The sequence below is a fragment of the Phacochoerus africanus genome, chromosome 3 (genome assembly GCF_016906955.1).
Source record: "Phacochoerus africanus isolate WHEZ1 chromosome 3, ROS_Pafr_v1, whole genome shotgun sequence".
NCBI lineage: Eukaryota > Metazoa > Chordata > Mammalia > Artiodactyla > Suidae > Phacochoerus > Phacochoerus africanus.
Window position 1 is genome coordinate 16,909,475 of NC_062546.1, and position 20,144 is coordinate 16,929,618.

At 47.5% G+C, this 20,144-nt stretch overlaps 2 protein-coding genes across 5 annotated transcripts in view; both read right to left on the minus strand.

The window, feature by feature from the left end:
- MYBL2 (MYB proto-oncogene like 2) overlaps positions 1 to 5,164 on the minus strand; it is a 30,999-nt gene extending 25,835 nt beyond the window's left edge. Inside the window, exons 1-2 of the mRNA XM_047771055.1 lie at positions 4,941 to 5,164; positions 534 to 627 (exon numbers count right to left, since the gene is read on the minus strand). Coding sequence (XP_047627011.1) covers positions 534 to 627; positions 4,941 to 4,960 — 114 coding nt within the window. The 5' untranslated portion in view covers positions 4,961 to 5,164. The remainder of the gene's footprint in view (positions 1 to 533; positions 628 to 4,940) is intronic.
- A 9,860-nt stretch (positions 5,165 to 15,024) lies between these two features.
- Positions 15,025 to 20,144, minus strand: part of IFT52 (intraflagellar transport 52) — a 36,631-nt gene continuing 31,511 nt past the window's right edge. For 2 of the 4 annotated variants that reach the window (XM_047771056.1, XM_047771060.1), the window contains 2 exons: positions 17,142 to 17,287; positions 15,025 to 15,293 (listed from right to left, as the gene is read on the minus strand). In XM_047771056.1, coding sequence (XP_047627012.1) covers positions 15,246 to 15,293; positions 17,142 to 17,287 — 194 coding nt within the window. In that variant the 3' untranslated portion in view covers positions 15,025 to 15,245. Of the gene's footprint in view, positions 15,294 to 16,557; positions 16,706 to 17,141; positions 17,288 to 20,144 lie in introns of all 4 variants that reach the window. The other 2 variants (XM_047771059.1, XM_047771057.1) reach the window with 2 other exon arrangements.

The following is a 20,144-nucleotide window of genomic DNA, read 5'->3' on the forward strand; positions in this document are numbered from 1 at the left end:
TGTAGGTCGCAAACGCGGCTCGGATCCCACGTTGCTGTGGCTCTGGCGTAGGTCTGCAGCTACAGCTCTGATTCGACCCCTAGCCTGAGAACCTTCATATGCCATGGGAATGGCCCAAGAAATGGCAAAAAAAATAATAATAATAAAATAAAATAAAATAACAATAAAGGGGGGTGTTGCCAATATGGCTAAACCTCCTAGCAGTTAAGAGAGAAGAAACACAATTAATGTCCACAATGCAGAACACGCCAGCTTCTGAGAGACACAATAGCAATTGCTGGCCCTGAGGTCTGAGAGGCACATGCCCCAAAAAGTCCTCAATACTGAAGAGTACCTGGGAATGCTCTGAGAAGCATCGAGGAGAACCAGAGGGCCCATCCTCTTCTTTCATTGGCTCCTCCTCTTTTTTGCACCAGTTGGGGTGTCAGGCAGACACACCCCAGGCTCAGTTTTCGGTCCAACCCCTCAGCTGCCATTACCTCCTTCATCCCCCACCCGGCTCGCCCCCACAATTGCCTCTCAATGTCACTCACCTCCTCCTGAGTCCATTTGACCTTGCATTTGCTGTCTCGCTGCTCTGGCACATCTGAATCTGTGTCCTGGTAGTGCAGCTCATCCAGCTCCTCACTGCAGGGCAAGTAAGCTGAAGGTCAAGGACATGTACTGCTGCTACATCATGGACAGTGTGGGCAGTGGCCAGGGATCTCTGGGGAAAAGTTCTGGGGAGGCAGGCTTTTACTGTAGGTAAAATGTAAGTACTTCCACCCTCCTCTTTTTTAAAATTTTTTAATGAAATGGGGTTATGGGATTTTTTTCTTCCTTTATTCTTTTACTTTCAGTAAAATCCTAATAATATCAAAAGCTACAAGAAAAAAGAAGTTAGGACTTCACCAAGCAGCCAGAATGGAAAACAGTAAGGAGGTTCCTCAGAACACTAAGGATAGTGGAGTTCCCGTCGTGGCACAGTGGAAACGAATCCAACTAGGAACCATGAGGTTGCAGGTTTGATCCCTGGCCTTGCTCAGTAGGTTAGGATCCGGCGTTGCCATGAGCTGTGGTATAGGTCGCAGATGTGGCTCGGATCCTATGTTGCTGTGGCTGTGGTGTAGGCTAGCAGCTCTAGCTCCGATTCAACCCCTAGCCTGGGAACCTCCATATGCCGCAGGTGCAGCCCTTAAAAAAAAACAAAAACAAAAAACTAAGGATAGAGTTACCTTAGCAATCCCACTGGGCATATATCATGTAAACTATAATTCAAAAAGACACATGCACCCCTATGTTCAGTGCAGCACTATTCACAACAGCCAAGCCAGGGAAACAACCTAAATGTCCATTGACAGATGAACAGAAAAAGATGTAGTATATATATATATATATATATATATATGTATGTATGTATCTGTACACACACACACACACACAAAGGAATATTACTCAGCCATAAAAATGAAATGCCATTCGCAGCAACACAAGAGATTATTCTATTAAATGAAGTAAATTGGAAAGAGAAAGACAAATACCATATGACTTATATGTGGAATCTAAAACATAACACAAATGGAGTTCCTGTTGTGGCTCAGTGTTAACAAACCCCACTAGTATCCAGGATGCAGGTTCGATCCCTGGTCCTGCCTGGCAGGTTAAGGATATGGCATTGCTGTGGCTGTGGCATAGGCCGGCAGCCGTGGCTCTGATTCAACCCCTAGCCTGGGAACTTCCATGGGCCGTGGATTTGGCCCTAAAAAGACAAAAACAAAAAAAAAATTAAATTAAAAAATAAAATATAACACAAATGAATCATCTACTAAATAGAAACAGACTCATGGACAAGAAGAACAGACTTGTGATTGCCCAGAGGCAGGGGGTTGAGAGAGAAGTGGACTGGGAAGTTGGGGTTAGCAGATGTAAGCTACTATACATGAAGGGGATAAACAGCAAGGTCGCACTGTATAGCACAAAGAACTATAGTCAATGCTCTAAGATAAACCATAATGAAAAAGAATTTTTTAAAAAAGAGTGTATATTAAAAAAATATATTTCATCAAGAATATTATGATATTCAATACCAGATACCCATTTAATATTTTCTTTTCCATAAGGAAACTTTTTAAACTTGCATGGGTATTTTAAGGATAAAAGCCGATGATGTATGTAATCATCAAACACCAGGATTTTAAGAAATATTGGTTATTTGGGAAAACCATTTTAAATACATTATCTCAGTAATTCTGTCCACTTTTGCACACCCCCCTCAATCCTTGCCTATGCAGAGGCCTAGTTCATAGAAAGAAAAATCAGAGGACAAACAGCTTTGAGTTCTGGATGTTTTTATTTTCTAACAGGTAATTTCCCAAGTTGCTCCCAAAGCTTCCTACTTCATCAGGTTTAAAGGTTACAAAAATGGAGATGATGCTATCCACCCCAGGGATGCCTGGTGTTCACAGGAGCACACTCCCAACTCCATCACGTCACCTCGGTCAGGTGCATTCCTAAGCCAGGCATTCGTAAGTGGGAAGAGCCTACAGTCTCCCACCGAGCAAGGCAAGCACAGGCCGAGCAGAAAAGAAGAGAGAGGACTTTCCTCTGTGTCCACGTTCCTTTCCCCCTTTCAGCCTCTTCCTAGTCACTCCTACCCTCCCCATAGCACCTCGGAAATCCTGTCTCAGAACCTAGGCTCCTAATCTGCAACTCCCTGTCTCCTTGACAACCTGGACAGAGGTCAGCTCCACCTCCTCCACAGCTGTACCTGTAGGGCCTTTGGGAGGGGGCAACAAAAGTCTTAAGAAATGTTAGCTCCATAACAGCTGGATTCAGGAATGAATGACTAAACAAGCAAAGCTGCTGCCTTTTAGTGGATAAGAAATGCTAATATAAGTAAATTTTTTAGAAGTAGCTAAGGAATCCAGCAATACACCAGTCACAAAAGGAGCTGGAATTCAGCCTTGTCTTGTCATTCCCAACCCAACTCAGGGGCAAATCCACAGCAAAGTAAGAGGCAAAAATTCTATAAGATACTAATAACAGGGGGAGCCTGGCTTGAAAATCAACTGCCCCAGACTCCATTCTGACAGAAACAACAAAGAAGCAAAAATTCCACAAGATACTAATAACAGGAGGAGCCTGGCTTGAAAAGCAACTGCCCCAGACTCCATTCTGACAGAAATAATCTGTGGTTCTCCAGCACCTAGCTTCTAATAGAAGCTCAGCAAATGTTCCTTGGAGGATGAAAGGCTTTCTGTGTGGACACTCTGGTGCCCCGAGAGTGTATTTAATGGGACGGCTGGGAGAATTCTGCAAGGTAATGTACTTCTATCACCAACACGGTGCTAACAGTCTCCTTCACACACATTCTCACTATCCCCATTTAATAGATGTGAAAATTGAGGCTCGCAGGGATTACGCCCCTTGCCAAGTCCACAGAGCCAGGCTCCAAACTCCGCACTTTCATGTCCTCGTGTTGTAACCCCAGTCGGAAAAGCAGAGGCTAAGTCAGTGGGGGCAAGCACGGGTCGGTCCAACACAGCCTCTCTATGCCCTTCCATGTGCTGGGCTCTGCTCCAGGTGGGGTGAGTCAGAAGCTGAGCAGGAAGTAGAGCGCTGGTGCATCGGAGGGTTAAGGCGAGTGGCCGGGAATCAAACTGAATGTTGTGGGGTTCCAGGGTGCAGAATCCATCCCTCACCTGGGAGAGGGGGGGATCCTCCACTGAGCCCCAAGGGAGAAGTGGCAGAGGACTGGGGGGGGTGGGGGGGGCTGTCCAGGGCTTTGCTGTTGCCTGGAGTAACACTTCCTGAACCAGAAATCAGGACAGGGCCTGACACAAGTACCTGCCCATAAAACAACTCCTGGGAATCAGAGCTGTCCTGGGAAATCGTGGCCTAAGGAAGACACACCCGGAGCCTGACCACTGCCCAGGGACCAGATGCTTCCTCGCTGAGAAGAACTCTGGGGAAAGCCAGTAACCATTACTTCTCTATGGGCTGGGCCTGAGAAGGCCAACACCATCTGCGGGGGTTGGGGTGGGGGTGGGTATGGTTATTTGGGCTGCACGAATCCAGGGAGGGAGCAGGGCAGAACCCCGTGGTCTTCCACGACTCCCAGACTGGGTGAGAAGCCCAGAGCCCAGGCACCGGGCGCAGAGGTGTACGACAGGGACCTGGAGCCCCCAGACGTGGATCCTGGCTTGCCTCTGCCACTCAATCTCTTGGAGGGATAAGTAAAATGGAGACCGCAGTTCTTGCCTCGGCTCTGGGGGCTGCTGGCTCAGAGCGGGCTCCACACACATCAGTCTCTTTTACCCTCGCTCTCAACCCCAGCTGCCCCAAACTCATGTGTAACTGGAAGGCAGGTCTCCGAAACTAAACCGAGTTGGGGCCCGGAACCCAGGTGGCGGAGGACAAAAGAGTCCCTCCCCACCCCAGCATCCTTCCCAGGTCGAGGGAGAGAGCTCGAGGCGCTCTGTGCTTCCCCGAACATTAAGAAATGCCCACCGGCAGATCCGAACCCCCAAAGGCTGGAACGACAAGTGTCTTCCAACCTTTGGCCTCCCGCTCGCTTCCACTTGGAGAATCACTTTCCTTCTCCACAGGTCGCCTCCCTCCTCGGTAAAGGCCGGCTGACACCGCCGTCCCACCCCCATCCCGCAATTAGGCGGGAGACAAAATGACATCATGCAAGGCTTGGCCCGGGTCCCAGGAGACCTGCCCGCCCCGGCTCCGAGGCCCAGCAAGCCCGGGTGGCAGAGTGAGGGGCCGCGGAGAGACCCTCGGCTTCACGCGCGCCCTCGCGTCAGGCGACCCAGAACGCTGCGTTTCCTGCCAACCCTACCGCGGACCAGCTCAGAAGGGCCACGACGAAGGTGGGGGTGGGGACAGAGGTCGGGGTGAAGGGGGATGGGGTCTGGGGAGGGGGGAGGGGCCCTCAGCAGCCCGGCTCCGCTCACCCGCGCGTCCGCCGAGACATCCCCCCGGCCCGGGCCGCGCCGCGCTCGCCCGCCCGCCGGCTGAGCCCGGAGCGGGAGCCGGGCCGGGGTCAATGTACAAGCTGCTCCGGCCGCTCCCGGCCCCGAGGCCGCGATGCGATGCGTCAGCGTGGCCGGAGGTCCCGCTGCGGCTCGAAGTGGCTGCGACCGCCGCCGCCGCCGGCGCGCACAGAAGAACTTTTCTATCTCCCGCCAAGCGCGTCGGCGCCGCCCGGGCCTGGCGCGCGGGCGGGCTGGCGTGCGCGTGGGCGGAGCCAGCGGGCGGGAGGGCGGGGCCGAGGGTTGCGCGTGGGGCGGGGCTGAGGGCGGGGGCTGCTCAGGGGCAGGGCCGAGGGCGGGAGGACAGTGCTCTGGGCAGATCACGGAAGCCCCAGGACAGGGAGGGTGTGGGTGAGGCTCTGAATCCGCAGTCAGATGATTTGAGGCCTGGCCTGAGACCAGAGTGGTCCCGGCCACCCTGGAGGAAAGACTGAGAAGTGAGCCCCAAGGATGGGAGAGTGAGGCGAGGGAGATGGCCTGTAGGAAAACCCCAGAGTTAATCCAAGCCTGTCCTGCATCCCTACAGCCCCCACCCCAAAGAGGCCCCTCACCCCACCAAGACCAAGGCTGCACCATGGAACCATCTCCCTGCTTCCAATACGGCTTCGAATTTAATGGTTCCAGCTCCTCAGCTGGACTCCTGGCAGCTCAAAGAGAGCCTCCCAAACCTGATCTTGCCTCTCCAGAATGTATAAATTCAGTCCTCTCCCTCAGGGTAAAACACTCCACAATCAGGCTTATAGAATTCCACCAGATCACCACCCGGCCCCAAACCAAAAAAAACTTGCTAGCCTCCTGGCCTTTGCTTGGGCCAGGAACACTTCCCACTCCTCTCACCTGACTAGTTCCTGTTTATCCTTAGGTCCTTGGTTACAATCTGCTTGTTGGCTTCTGTGTTTCCCAGTTTGAACTATGGGCTTGCCAAGATCCAAGTGGTCCCTCAACTCACAACAGTATCCCCAGTGCCCAGAATTTAGCTGTTGCATTGAATTCCCTTTACCACATGCTTAAACTCCTAGAGGCTTAGCCAGGATTTTCCATTTTAAGTTGCCACTTACAGTTTACCTCCTGAGTTTCACGGCACATTATGAAGGAGTGCCGAGAGGAAGGTAAATGAAGTATGAGCCAGGAGCCTTGGGGGATCTTGCTGACCCTCAGCCTCTTAGCCACGGCTTATGCCTCAGATCTCTCTTCCAGAAACTTCTGGCCACTTAGGGACAGTCCAGCCAGCTGCTGCAAACCTCATTTACCACAGAGGAACACTGACATCTTACATGTTAGAAGCTTCCATATCAATTAATTCAGGGCTTCCCCCTCCATAAAGTAATTCAGGTAGACACCCCCTCTTCATTGCTAGAGCATAATAATTAAGAGTACAGACTCTATAGCCAGGTTTCCTAGGGTTTGCTTCCCAGCTCCATCATTTACTGGTTGTGTGATCATAGGCAATTTTTTTTTTTCGGTCTTTTTAGGGCTGCACCCACGGCATATGAGATTCCCAGGCTAGGGGTTGAATCCAAGCTGTAGCTGCCGGCCTCTGCCACAGCCACAGCCACGCCAGCTCCGAGCCTCATCTGTGACCTACACCACAGCTCACGGCAATGCCGGATCCTTAACCCACTGAGGGAGGCCAGGGATCGAACCCTAAACCTCGTGGTTCCTCGTCACATTCGTTTCCGCTGCACCACGACGGGAACGCCTATAGGCAAATCATTCAACTCCTCTGTGCCTCAGTTTTCTCACCTATAAGAATGAGATTTATCAGAGTTCCCTGGTGGCTCAGCAGGTTAAGGACCTGGGGTTTTTACTGCTGTGGTTCAAGTCACCACTGTGTTGAAGTTTTGATCCCTGGCCTGGGAACTTGTGCGTGTTGCAAACATGGCCAAAAATTTTTTTTTTTGTCTTTTGTTGTTGCTATTTCTTGGGCTGCTCCTGCGGCATATGGAAGTTCCCAGGCTAGGGGTTGAATCGGAGCTGTAGCCACCCGCCTACGCCAGAGCCACAGCAACGCGGGATCCGAGCCGCGTCTGCAACCTACACCACAGCTCACGGCAACGCCGGATCGTTAACCCACTGAGCAGGGGCAGGGACCGAACCCGCAACCTCATGGTTCCTAGTCGGATTCGTTAACCACTGCGCCACGACGGGAACTCCCCCCAAATTTTTTTTTTAAATGAGATTTATCAAAAACTTAGATAACTTTTACTATGTGCCACCTACTATTCGGCATGCTTTATAAATTTTTATTCATTTAATCCTCATAACAACCCTATGAGGTAGTATTAGTCTGATCTTCTTTTGGGAGATGGGGACACTGAGACAGACCTCCCCCAGGTCACATTGCTAGTAAATGGCAAAGCAGAGATTCAAACCTGGCCTGTCAAGTCCTACAGTCTATGCCCTTAATCACTACATTGGTACTGACTTTGTGGGGGTGGTTGTAGGATTCAATAAATTAATACATGTAAACCAATGAGAACAATCCTTGGCACATAATAAATACTACATTACTTTTAGTTATTATCATTATTATCCATCATCATTATTTTAACTCTGCAGCTGCTCTCATGCTTGTCCTTTGAGGTCTAGGAAGCTGCTTTGCACAAAGCACACACTCTGACATTGATTATTAGTTCCATTTCAAAAGAAACACAGGATCTGGCAGCAAGGTGTTTGCCCAAAGCAAGAGACGGGAAGCAGCTGTCTCCAGTTGCTGGGACCAGCTGACCAACACACTTGTTGACTGGGGAAAAAAAAAGCACAATCTAAAAGCAGACTCACTGAGGATTTAAGCCTGGGATACAGCCTCTCAAAAAGCTCTGAGAGACTTTCCAAGACGTAAGGGTGGAGACAGGTGTTTTGGGGGGAAAAAAAAAAGACAAATCAAGTAAAACAAACAGGTAGTCAGAACATCAAACAATTACTGCTAATTAGGAGTCCCCTTGGTGGCACAGTGGGTTAAGGATCCGGTGTTGTCATTGTTATAGATCAGGTCACAGCAGCTGTGGCACAGTTTCCATCCTTGGCCTGGGACCTTCTGCATGACATGGGCGTGGCCAGAAAAAAAGTACGAAAATCAGACACCTCAAGTTACTGCATTTAGCACTTTTCTATGTACGGGAAGAGTCCTGGCTTATTGAAATTATTGCTTTGACATGCATCTTTAACTCTCTAGGACCAGTATCCTGCTTTTCCACATCCCAGGGGCAGTTGCAGTGACTGATGGCTTACTGGCTTCAACATTCTTCGTCCACACTAGAGTGGAAGAACCTGGAGTCAGTGCTGCAAGTCAGGGAGCAGGGAATAACCCTGGAACCAGATGGAATCTGGTTATCGCACAAGTGTGTCTTCTCCAGTTATCATCACAGAAACAGACACCCCTGGAGAGAGGACTCCAAGCATCCTGGGTGCAGCCACAGCTGGGAGTGGTCCCTGGGCCCAGGACTGATAATATGCAGACTGCACTCCACTGGGTACCTTTTCTGAACATGCCCTCCTTGGACAGGGAGGCTCCAGTCATTTGTTCCACAATCTGCCCCACCCAGGCTCCAGACCCAAGGCCTGTCCCCATCTTGGGAAGACAGGCATCAAATCAATTTGCTAAATGCTTGGGGTGCAGCATCAGGCTGGACACAAAACAAACCGATTGATAACAAGTAAATGGTAAGTAGGATCACATGTCACTCAGCCTGACTTCTTCCCCTCTACCTACTGAGCACCTTCATCATCCTTGTTTTCCCACCACACTTCCTCTGCTCATAATTTCACTGCTTTCTCAACAGCAAGGACAGCCCTACATTTACATTTTTAGCTTCAGATATTGACCATGATATTTGGCTCCTGGCAGGTAGTCACAAAAGGGATTTTACACATTTTCATTTTTATTTTTTTGCTTTTTAGGGCCGAACCCACAGCATATGGAAGTTCCCAGGCTAGGGGTCGAATCAGAGCTATAGCTGCCAGCCTATGCCACAGTCATGGCAACGCCAGATGCGGAATCCCAAGTGGCATCTGCAACCTGCACCACAGCTCATGACAACATCAGATCCTTAACCCACTGAGCAAAGCCAGGGATCGAACCTGCATTCTCATGGATACTATTCGGATTCGTTTCCGCTGAGCTGCGACAGGAACTTCCACACATTTTTAACTGAATGAATGAATGTTAAAGCTAACATTTGGGCTGAAGAGTTGTTAGGAAGGCACAGAATAGAACCGAGAGAACTTGGAATGCTAGCATTTGAATTGTGTCTTCTAAGATAAGGACCATCAAAAAAGATTTTGATAAAAAGGACTGTTTTTCAGATACTTCGGCCTCACGCCCAAGGGCACCGGTGTAGGGGACAAATTCCCTGGGGAGCAGGTAAGTGGCCAGCAGGTAAAGTTCCTTTGTACCTCCTGCTGTTATAGGGCTGGAAATGAGACACTCTCAACAACAGGGTGGATCCCAGTGTAGGGAAGTAATTCAGGTATCTGATTCAAGAAACCAGCGGGTTAAGAACCCGCATAGTGTCCATGAGGATGTAGGTTCAACCCCTGGCCTCGCTCAGTGGGTTAAGAATCCAGCAATGCCACAAGCTGCAGTGTAGGTGGCAGATGCGGCTCAGATCCGGCATTGCTGTGGCTGTGGTGTAGGCCGGTATCGGTAGCTCTGATTCAACATCTAGGCTGGGAACTTCCGTATGCCACAGGTGCAGCCTTTAAAAAAAAAAAAAAACAAAGACCAAAGGAAAAAAAAAAACAAACACCCAGACCCCAACAGAGAAATTTCCCACACACTTCTCAAAACATTAACATTTTATTATTAACTGTTTGCAAAGCACCTGTATTTGAGTTCCAACAAATGACCAGCAAACTAGTTAGATCAGAAAATACTAGCTGGAGGGTTCCCGTCATAGTTCAGCGGAAACCAATCTGATTAGCATCCATGAGGACACAGGTTCAATCCCTGGCTTTGCTCAGTGAGTTAAGAATCCAGCATTGCCGTGAGCTGTGATGTAGGTTGCAGACGCAGCTCGGATCCCGAGTTGCTGTGGCTGTGGTGTAGACAGGCAGCTACAGCTCCAATTCCACCCCTAGCCTAGGAACCTCCATGTGCTTCGAGTGAGGCACTCAAAAGACCAAAAAAAGGAAAGAAAGAAAGAAAGAAAAGAACAGCACCATACCAAGAACTTTGCATTCATTTTCCACTTAATGCTTATCACATGGGAGGCAGGTATCAATCAATAGGCTCCCCATTTTAAAGATAAGGAAACTGAGGCACACAGATGTTCAGCTGCTATGATCATACAGCTAGTGAGCAGGCAGCATGAAGCAAAGCACACATACTTTGAAGTGTAAATCTGAAGAGTTCTGTTTATGAAAATATGCTGAAATGATTGAGGCTGGGGTACACCAAGGGCAACCATAGAAAACAATCCAACCAACCATACCCTCCAGAAGCTCATCAGCTCATAGAGGAGACAATGAGTAAACAGAAAATCAGACTGATAAAAGTGAAGACAAAGGTAGGGGCTATGGGTACCAACCAAAGGGGTCACTGAAGGCTCTTCAGAGCTGGGTGATTTAGTAATTTGCGAAGTGGCCAGAAAGAACAGCTAGTACATGTCAAGGACAGAAATACCAGGAAGTACTCAGGGACTGACCAGAGTTGAAGACATTTTTTTTTTTTTTTGGCCATGCCCATGGCATGTGAAAGTTTCCCAGCCAGGGATCAAACCCTTGCCAGTTCAGTGACCCAGGCTGCTGCAGTGACAATGCCAGATACTTAACCTGCTGAGCCACTAGGGCGACTCCTTAGAGTTGAACACATTTCTGATTTTTCTTTCACATCACTTATATGATCTGTCTGCAAATTCTACTGGCTCCACACTCAAACTCTACCTTCAAAATATATCCAGTGGTGGAGTGCTCACTGTGTCTCAGTGGGTTAAGAATCTGACTGCAGTGGCTCCAGTTGCTAGGTTGGCTAGGCTTCAATCCCTGGCCCAGTGTAGTGGGTTAAAGGATCCAGTGTTGCCACAACTGTAGCTGCAGCTTGGTTTCAATCCCTGGCCAGGAACTTCCGTATGCCACAGGTACAGCCATAAATTTTATATATATATCTCACACATTATATATTATACACACACACACACAAACACATATATATCCAGAGGCAAAGCACACGAAAAAATGCTCAATACCATGTCATTAGGGAAATGCAAATGAAAACCAGAGTAAGATTGATACACCTATTAGAATGGCTGACTAAAAAGATTAATCATATCAAATGTTAGTGAAGAGGGGGAGTAATCAGATTTGTCAAATACTGCTGGTGGGAATGTGAAACTCTACAATCAGTATGGGAATAATTCACCAATTTTTTATAAACACACACCTAACATGGACCCAGCCATATGGAGCCAAGAAAAATGAATGCACATGTCCACACTGAGACTTTTACATAGCTTTATTTGCAATAGCCCCAAATTGGAAACAACTCAAATGTCTATCAACAGGTAACTGGAAAAACAAGAATTACAGACATAAAACAATTATTTCCACAGGGTGGAATACTGCTCTAACAATAAAAAGGAATTATTTATACAATATGAACCTCAAAATAATTATGCTGAAAGAAGCCAACATGTACACACTGTGATACCATTAATAGACAACTCTAGAAACTGCAAATCAATCAACAGTGACAGAACCAATCTAAAGTGACAGTGGTTGTAGGAAAAGGATTACAAAGGGACATGAAGACGCCTGGAGGGATTTGCATTTGCATTCCTTTACAGGTCCCTCCCCGATCACTGGCAGAAGTGTGGGGTTACTGACTACAGCACAGGGCAACCAACCCTGCCTCGGTTTGTCCAGGCTCATGCCGGCCCCAAGTCCTCCTTTATACAACTGCAAAGGGTAAGAATTTGGTCTCTTAGAAACCATCTAATCCAGGAGTTCCAGTTGTGGCTCAGTGGGTTAAGAACCCGACTAGTATCCATGAGGATGCGAGTTCGATCATTATACTCTCTCAGTGGATCCGATCTTGCCAAAAGGTGCTGTGTAGGTTGCAGTGGCTGCTTGGATCAGGATCCGGTGTTGCCGCGGCTCTAGCCTGGTAACTTCCATATACCGTGGGTACGGCCCTAAGACAGCAAAAAAAGACACCATCGAATCCAAACCTCTTGCATTCCTGATAAAGGAGATGAGACTTGAAGACTAGTGCCAGGACCCTGGGGTGCTTTAAATGCTTTATACACGCACACCACGTCCCCCCACGCCCACGCCTCTGACTTCTTACCCTGGGCTTTCCGGGGCATCAGTTTTCGCAAACACTTAGTTCCTCCTTTTGTAACGTGGCCACTTGCAGTTCAGAATCAAGGAGGGAAGGATTAAGGAGTCAGGGCACAAAGTCAGGGAGGGAACAGCCGATGGACGCCAGGGCTTTGTTCAGAGGCCGGTGGAAACCACCTGCACAGTCCAGCCCGGCCAGGCCCCACGGCCGCACTAGAAGGCAACATCACCTTCCTCTGCGAAGAAGGAGCGAAAAAAAGTCAGGCCTTGCAGTCCACCTGGCAGTTTCTCGCCTCGCGCATCACCTGTTTCGAGGCGCCTCAACTAGTAAACAAAGTGTGACAACCCCAAGTTCCCGAATCACTAGGCGGGCGTCTCTGCCCACTGCGCGCCCACTTCCGGCGCGCGCTCGGGCTCGGGCGCCAGGCGAGTGACCGCGGGAGTCGCGCCTCTTGACGTCACTAGAAGGCGCGGCTGCTGGACTCTCGAACTCCCGAGGCCTCTCCTTGCGCCCGTGCCTCGCCCTCCGATCCTTCGTCCTTGGAACCATCCAGGGTCACTGGGAGCTTACCGGTTCGGGTCGTGGGAGGACGGGTGAAAGAAAGGCCCAGGGGAGAAGAGGGAGCAGGGTGGGTAAGTCGCGGGGGGCCGGGACGCTGTGGCTGTCACGGCCAGGAGCCCGGTTGACCCCCTTCGGTTTCTAATGGTCTGACTCCTGGTGTGGATCGTCAGCCCTGGACAGGCTGCTGACACTGAAAGTTTCCTTTATGCTATCTGTCACCGTTTGCGACTCTTACGAGGTCTGGGCTGTGTGCAGCCCTAAGATGAAACAGTAGGCTTCCTGTTAAAATTTGGTATGAGCAAGATTTATTATTCTTTTTAAAGTATATATTTCTTCCTGTCTCTTTTTTTTAACTTTTATTTTTTATTTTATTTGCCTTTTTGTCTTTTCTAAGGCCACACTCGTGGCATATGGAGGTTCCCAGGCTAGGGGTCTAATTGGAGCTGTAGCCGCCAGCCTATGCCAGAGCCACAGCAACGTGGGATCCGAGCCATGTCTGCGACCTACACCACAGCTGACGGCAATGCCAGATCCTTAACCCACTGAGCAAGGCCAGGAATCGAACCCGCAACCTCATGGTTCCTAGTCGGATTCGTTAACCACTGAGCCATGACGGGAACTCCCTCTTCCTGTCTCTTGAAGGCAGCGGAAGAAATTAATAACGTTAGTTGAAGAAAGGGAAACTGAATGGTTGAAGAGGGTGAAATTCTCTCTTTAACATTCCGTGCTTAAGTATTACCTAAAATTTTTTTTTATTTAAAAAAATTAAAAAAATTTTTAAGGCATAGGCAGCGCTCTAGGACCTTTTAAGGGAGAGTTTGAAAACCTCTCATATATGGTTTTATGAATAAGAAGTAACCTAGCAAAAGCCACACAGTAGACTATGATCTATCTTAAAAGATACCACAAATTTTCTCTTGGAGGAGGAGAGACCTTTTGTCACCCACACATACCATTTTATCATTGTTTTCTCCTTTTCATTTTGACACTAACATTTCTCTGATTAGAGATGTATTTGAGTTCAACAAATATACTCTCCCAAAGGGCCTTCCTTCCACAATTCCCATCTTTATTGAACCCACCAGCTAAGCTAGGCCTATTGCACCACATCCCTTATACACTGGAAGTGGTTCTGTAATTTTTGTCTTTGCTTTCTTTTTTTTTTTTTTTTTTCAGGGCTGCATCTGCAGCATATGGAAGTTCCCAGGCTAGGGGTCGAATCAGAACTGCAGCTACCTGCTTACTGCACAGCCACAGCATGAGGGATCCAAGCCACCTCTGACCTACACCTCAGCTCACAGCAATGCCAGATCCTTTAACACAATGATTGAGGCCAGAGATCAAACCTGCATTCTCATGGATACTACTCAGGTTCTTAACCTGCTGAGCCACAACAAGAACTTGGTTCTATAATCCTCTATCTGGCTTTCAGGCTTTCCTCAAGGCTGGTTCCCAGGGTACCAGTACACTGCTGTGCATTTCCAGATCAATGCCCCATTCAAACAGGTAGTCTCTCCCACTGTCCTTGGAACAAATTATCACATTTTGCCCTTTTTTTTTTTTGTCTTTTTGCCATTTCTTGAGCCGCTCCCGTGGCATATGGAGGTTCCCAGGCTAGGGGTCCAATCGGAGCTGTAGCTGCCAGCCTACGCCAGAGCCACAGCAACACGGGATCCAAGCCGCGTCTGCGACCTACACCACAGCTCAGGGCAACGCTGGATCCTTAACCCACTGAGCGAGGCCAGGGATGGAACCCGCAACCTCATGGTTCCTAGTCAGATTCGTTAACCACTGCACCACGAGGGGAACTCCCCTTGCCCTTCATTATAACCTGAAATAATTCCTGAGGAATTGAGTAGTTCAGGAGCTCAGAGGCAGGGGACAAAGTATGGGTGGAGAAAACAGCCTCCAAATGATTCTGCCTGTGGGTAGCTGGGAGAAGGGGTGAATGGCCTATGTTAGGGAGATACCTATCTACTATTTTACCTCTTTCATTAGGGACAGCGGGGCAAACAGACTGAGTTAAGTTTGTTTTCTATCCTTATGAACTAGTCCAAAAGCTGTATGGTATTATCTTGAGAATTATTTATGCTTTTGGTAAAAGCGACTGAAATCTAGAACTAGAGTTAAAAGATTTCAATGAAAGACATGAATAAATTATAAAAATACATATTCAAACAGATTTAATTTAAAAAATAGAATGTATCTTATATAAGGATCTTGTAAGTTAGAAATGTCATCCCTCTCTGAACGCTGCAAAAGATGCACAGACCTTCCACAGCTGGCAGATGAAAGACCGTATTGACAGTTGTGCTAAGGAACTGAGGGACAGTTCAAAAAGTTTACAGAGAATCAGGAGGCAGAAAATGCTTCAAGAGCCTTGGTCCTCAGAAATTGCTCTGGAATGCCGTTTCACTTGTATCAATATCATGTTCCTGAATGAAGGAATATAAGAGAATTTTAGTATTTTAGTACAAAACCTGAAATGTGAACTCTTTGTTGCTTGGACTTTCATTAGAGATTCTGAATCATTATTTGGGACACATAGGTAATCTCTGGCTTTAAGGCCAAATCCAGTCCACGGATCAAGTTTTCACTATCAGGACAGGGCTCTGACCACAGCCCACCACTCACTGGCCACCATGATGTGGAGAGCAGATACAGGTGAAGGTACTGAAGCAAATACCACACCAGACTTCTTACCTTGGCCTTGGGGGCCTGCACTGCCTTGCCACCAGGGTCAGGACTGTTGGGAGTCGACCTGAGTGCCATCTCACATTTCGGTGCTGAGCAAATATATCAATATCTGGCCTCAGAGTTCCCTTGCTGCCATTTATCTCAGAGCAGTGTAATTGCACACACATTCCTGTCTCCCTCACTGTATGGAGCTCACAGGCAGCAGGGACTGCGTTCATCTTGTTCACTGCCATAGCTCAGACATGTAGCACCATGTGGTACATGTGAGGCATGCACTCTACCCAGTAGAGCCACCCCCCTGCCAATAGTGGCTCAGATCCGAATTCGTCTTCCCACTTGGCATACATACATATATTAAAGAAAAATGAACTTTTTAATACTGTTTTATAGCCCATTACTCATCCCATTTACTGTACCATGAATGTCTTCCCAAGTCCTTAAACATTCTTAGTCTTATGGATGCACCCTAGGCATCTAACCAGTTCTCTACTGATGATTTTTCTTCTATTAAAACATTGCTGCACTGATCGTCCTGACTAGTAAATCTACACACATTCAAGATTATGTTCTGAGGATTAGAATTGCTTGGTCAAGAGGGGTGTGTGTGTGTATTTTTAGGGTTTCTGAATGATATTATAAAAAAACATCTCCAGAAAACCAGGACCACCCTATTCCCCCATCAGTAGTATATAAATAAATGCCCATTTACCAACTGTGGTTGGACATTTAATTTTAGAAATCTTGTCCAGGGATAGACAAGATGAAGGCCAGGCATAATTTTTTTCTGTCTTTTTAGGGCCACACCCAAGGCATATGGAGGTTCCCAGGCTAGGGGTCACATCAGAGCTGTAGCTGCCAGCCTACACCACAGCCATAGCAGCACCAGATCCAAGCCACGTCTGTGTCCTACATCACAGTTCACAGCAACTCCAGATCCTTAACCCACTGAGCAAGGCCAGGGACTGGTATCTCATCCTCATGGATACCAGTCAGGTTCCTTACCACTGGGTCATGACGGGAACTCCGCGGGCATAACTTTTAAACTCTTGGTCCTCAGGATAAGATGATTTCTAACATAAGGTGCTGACCTCACATCCTGCTGCTCCATCCTTGGCTCAGTTCTCCAGCCACACAGGTATCACTGCTGTCCCTCAAACAAACCAGACAGAGCCCAGCCTTAGGGACTCTGCACAGGTCTTCTCTCTGCCTGGGACATTCATCCTCCAGCATCGCCATGGCCAATCCCTGCATGCCTTCAGGTCTTTGCTCCCACATCAGCTCTACCCTGACTACCATATCTAATACTGCCACTCTCCACACACTCATCCCTCTGACCCTGCTCTACTTCTTCATAGCACTTATCTCCGAGCATCCTACATGACTTACTTATATATTACGTTTATTGTTCACTACCTCCTCCAGCTAGAATATACGCTCAATAAGAGCAGGGATCATTACCTGTCTTGTTCCCTGATACTGAAATATCTGCGGAATGAGTGAACGGAATGGAACATGAGAAGTCCAGTTTACGGATGATACTACCAGTAGCAGGGCCCCCACTTCAGTGGGCCTTCTGGGCTCTGTACCTGGTTCAATTTCTTGAACTCCACCACTTGGAAGAAGATATGCTCAAGGATATGTTTGGCATCTTGTTGGTCCTTTGGTAGTTTATTGGTGACTCCAAGAATGTCACCACACTTCCTGATGTAGAATTCCAGGTCGTCTTCAGTACCTAAGCACAGTTGGGGCAGTTAGATTCACCCTTGACCCTACAAGGACTCAGTTGATACTTGGGTGTCCCTGTCAGGTTTCCACATCTCTCAAGATCACTGACCTCATCCTAAAGTAATGTGACCAAAGGACTTAAACGGGGACAAACCGGAGATCTCTGATGTGCTGCTTTTGTAAATTAGAACAAAAGTGTGACACTCGTAATTAGAATAAAGCTGGACTGGTTCTGACTTGCTCTTCCCAGATCCCACATTCCTATATTACAAAGAACAGGAGCAACTAGTAGGGCATCAAATTATCATTCTCTGAATGCCACAGGACCATTATGAGAAGGACAAGGGTATTTCGAATAGCATTTACAATAGCAATGTTATAGGAAAGGAAAGAAAGGAAAAAAATTACCCATAATCCTACCAACAGCATATCTCAGTGAAATTACCCCCAACCCTTTATTAAGGATGGACAGCCATTACTGCCCTTCTTACACTATACTGTAATTTCTGGGTTTTTTTTTTTTCTTTTTTTTCTTTTTAGGGCCACACCAGAGGCATAAGGAACTTCCTAGGCTAGGGGTCAAATCGGAGCGACAGCTGCTGGCCTACACCACAGCCACAGCAACAGGGAATCCAAGCCATGTCTGTGACCTACACTGCAGTTCACAGCAACGCTGGATCCCCGATCCACTGACCGGCCAGGGATTGAACCCACATCCTCAAGGATACTAGTCAGATTAGTTTGTAGTGCACCACAACGGGAACCCCCACTATACGTAATTTCTTTTTTCCCCCTGATTTGCATTTTTTTTTTAAATTTTAAGTGAGAATTACAACTTTAAAAAAATACTGGAGTTCCCGTCGTGGCGCAGTGGTTAACAAATCCGACTAGGAACCATGAGGTTGCAGGTTCGGTCCCTGCCCTTGCTCAGTGGGTTATGATCTGGCGTTGCTGTGAGCTGTGGTGTAGGTCGCAGACATGGCTCGGATCCCATGTTGCTGTGGCTCTAGCATAGGCTGGGGGCTATAGCTCCGATTAGACCCCTAGCCTGGGAACTTCCATATGCCGTGGGAGCAGCCCAAGAAATAGCAAAAAGACAAAAAAAAAAAATTGTATCTATTTATTTATTTTTGCTTTTTAGGGCCACACCTGCAGCATATGAAGGTTCCCAGGCAAGGGGTCTAATCGGAGCTACAGCTACCCGCCTGCACCACAGCCACAGCGACGCCAGACCTGAGCCATGTCTGCAACCTACACCACAGCTTACAGCAACACCAGATTCTTAACCCACTGAGCGAGGCCAGGGATCGAACCCACAACCTCATGGTTCCTAGTTGGATTTGTTTATGCTGAGCCACGACGGGAACTCCTGATTTGCATTTTTATTTTTATTTATTTATTTATTTATTTATTTTATAGGCAAGAAGTAGATTTATTAAGATAGGACACTCATGAGAGATGTAAGCTGACAGGCTAGGAGGCTCTGCCCCCAGGATCAGGTGAGTACAGTTTTATCATCAGGGGGAGTTAGGGTCAGAAAAGCCTGATTTGCATTTTTAAAGTTATGATAGAAATGATCTCTCAGCTCTATTCCCACCAATATTACCAAGGGTAATTACTGCCATGTATACCTGTGCACTTATACATATGTGTACAAAATGGACTCAAACTATAGTAGCTCTGGGAGTTTCTGTCATGGCTCAGTGGTTAACGAATCTGACTAGCATCTATGAGGACACAGGTTTGATCTCTTGCCTTGCTCAGTGGGTTAAGGATCTGGCATTGTTCTGAGTTGTGGTGCAGGTCACAGATGAGGCTTGGATCCTGTGTTGCGGAGGCTGTGGTGTAGACCAGCAGCTGTAGCTCCAATTCAACCCCTAGCCTGGGAACCTCCATATGCCATGGGTGTGGCTCTAAAGAGAAAAAAAAAAAAAAACCCCAAAACTATAATAGTTCTGTAAGTTGCCTTCATCATTTAATGATGTAACATGGACATTCCATGTCAAAGCTTTGGTCCATATCTTTCTTTTAAGAGATGTATATTCCAATTTTTTTCTTTTTACTTTTTAGGGCTGCTCCTGTGACATATGGAAGTTCTCTGACTAGGAGTCAAATGGGAGCTGGAGCTGCCACCTATACCACAGCCACAGCAACACAGGATCTGAACCACATCTGTGACCTATGCTGTAGCTTGCAGCCACACTGGATCCTTAACCCCCTGAGCAAGGCCAGCGATTGAACCTGCATCCTTATGGACAGTATATGTTCTTAACCTGCTGAGCCACAACAGAAACTCCTGCTTCATTTTTTTTTTTTTTTCCCTTTTTAGGGCCACGCCTGTAGCATATGGAAGTTCCCAGGCTAGGGACTGAATCGGAGCTACAGCTGCTGGCCTACACCACAGCCACAGCAACACAGGATCTGAGCTGTATCTGCAACCTACACAGCTCACAGCAACACCAGATCCTTAACCCACTGAGCAAGGCCAGGGATTGAACCCGCATCCTCATCGATACTAGTCGAGTGTGTTACCGCTGAGCCATGATGGGAACTCCATCATGTTTCATTTTTTTTTTTAACTAACCCTCCTACTGATGGACCATTAGATGGCTGTCAATTTTTTGAACACTACAATTAATATCTCTATAGATATATCTTTTTTGTTTTGAATTTCTACAAGGATTTCTGTAGGATATATTACTAGAAACAGAAATGCTGGATCAAAGCAACCGATCCATCACAGGTCTAATATCCCTACTGGAGTAATTACTGAGTCTTACAAATTTCTGACTGCCCAGCACCTACCACAATGCCTGGCACAGAACAGAGATGCAGTGAAGGTGTCTAACACGGAACTATTTTCA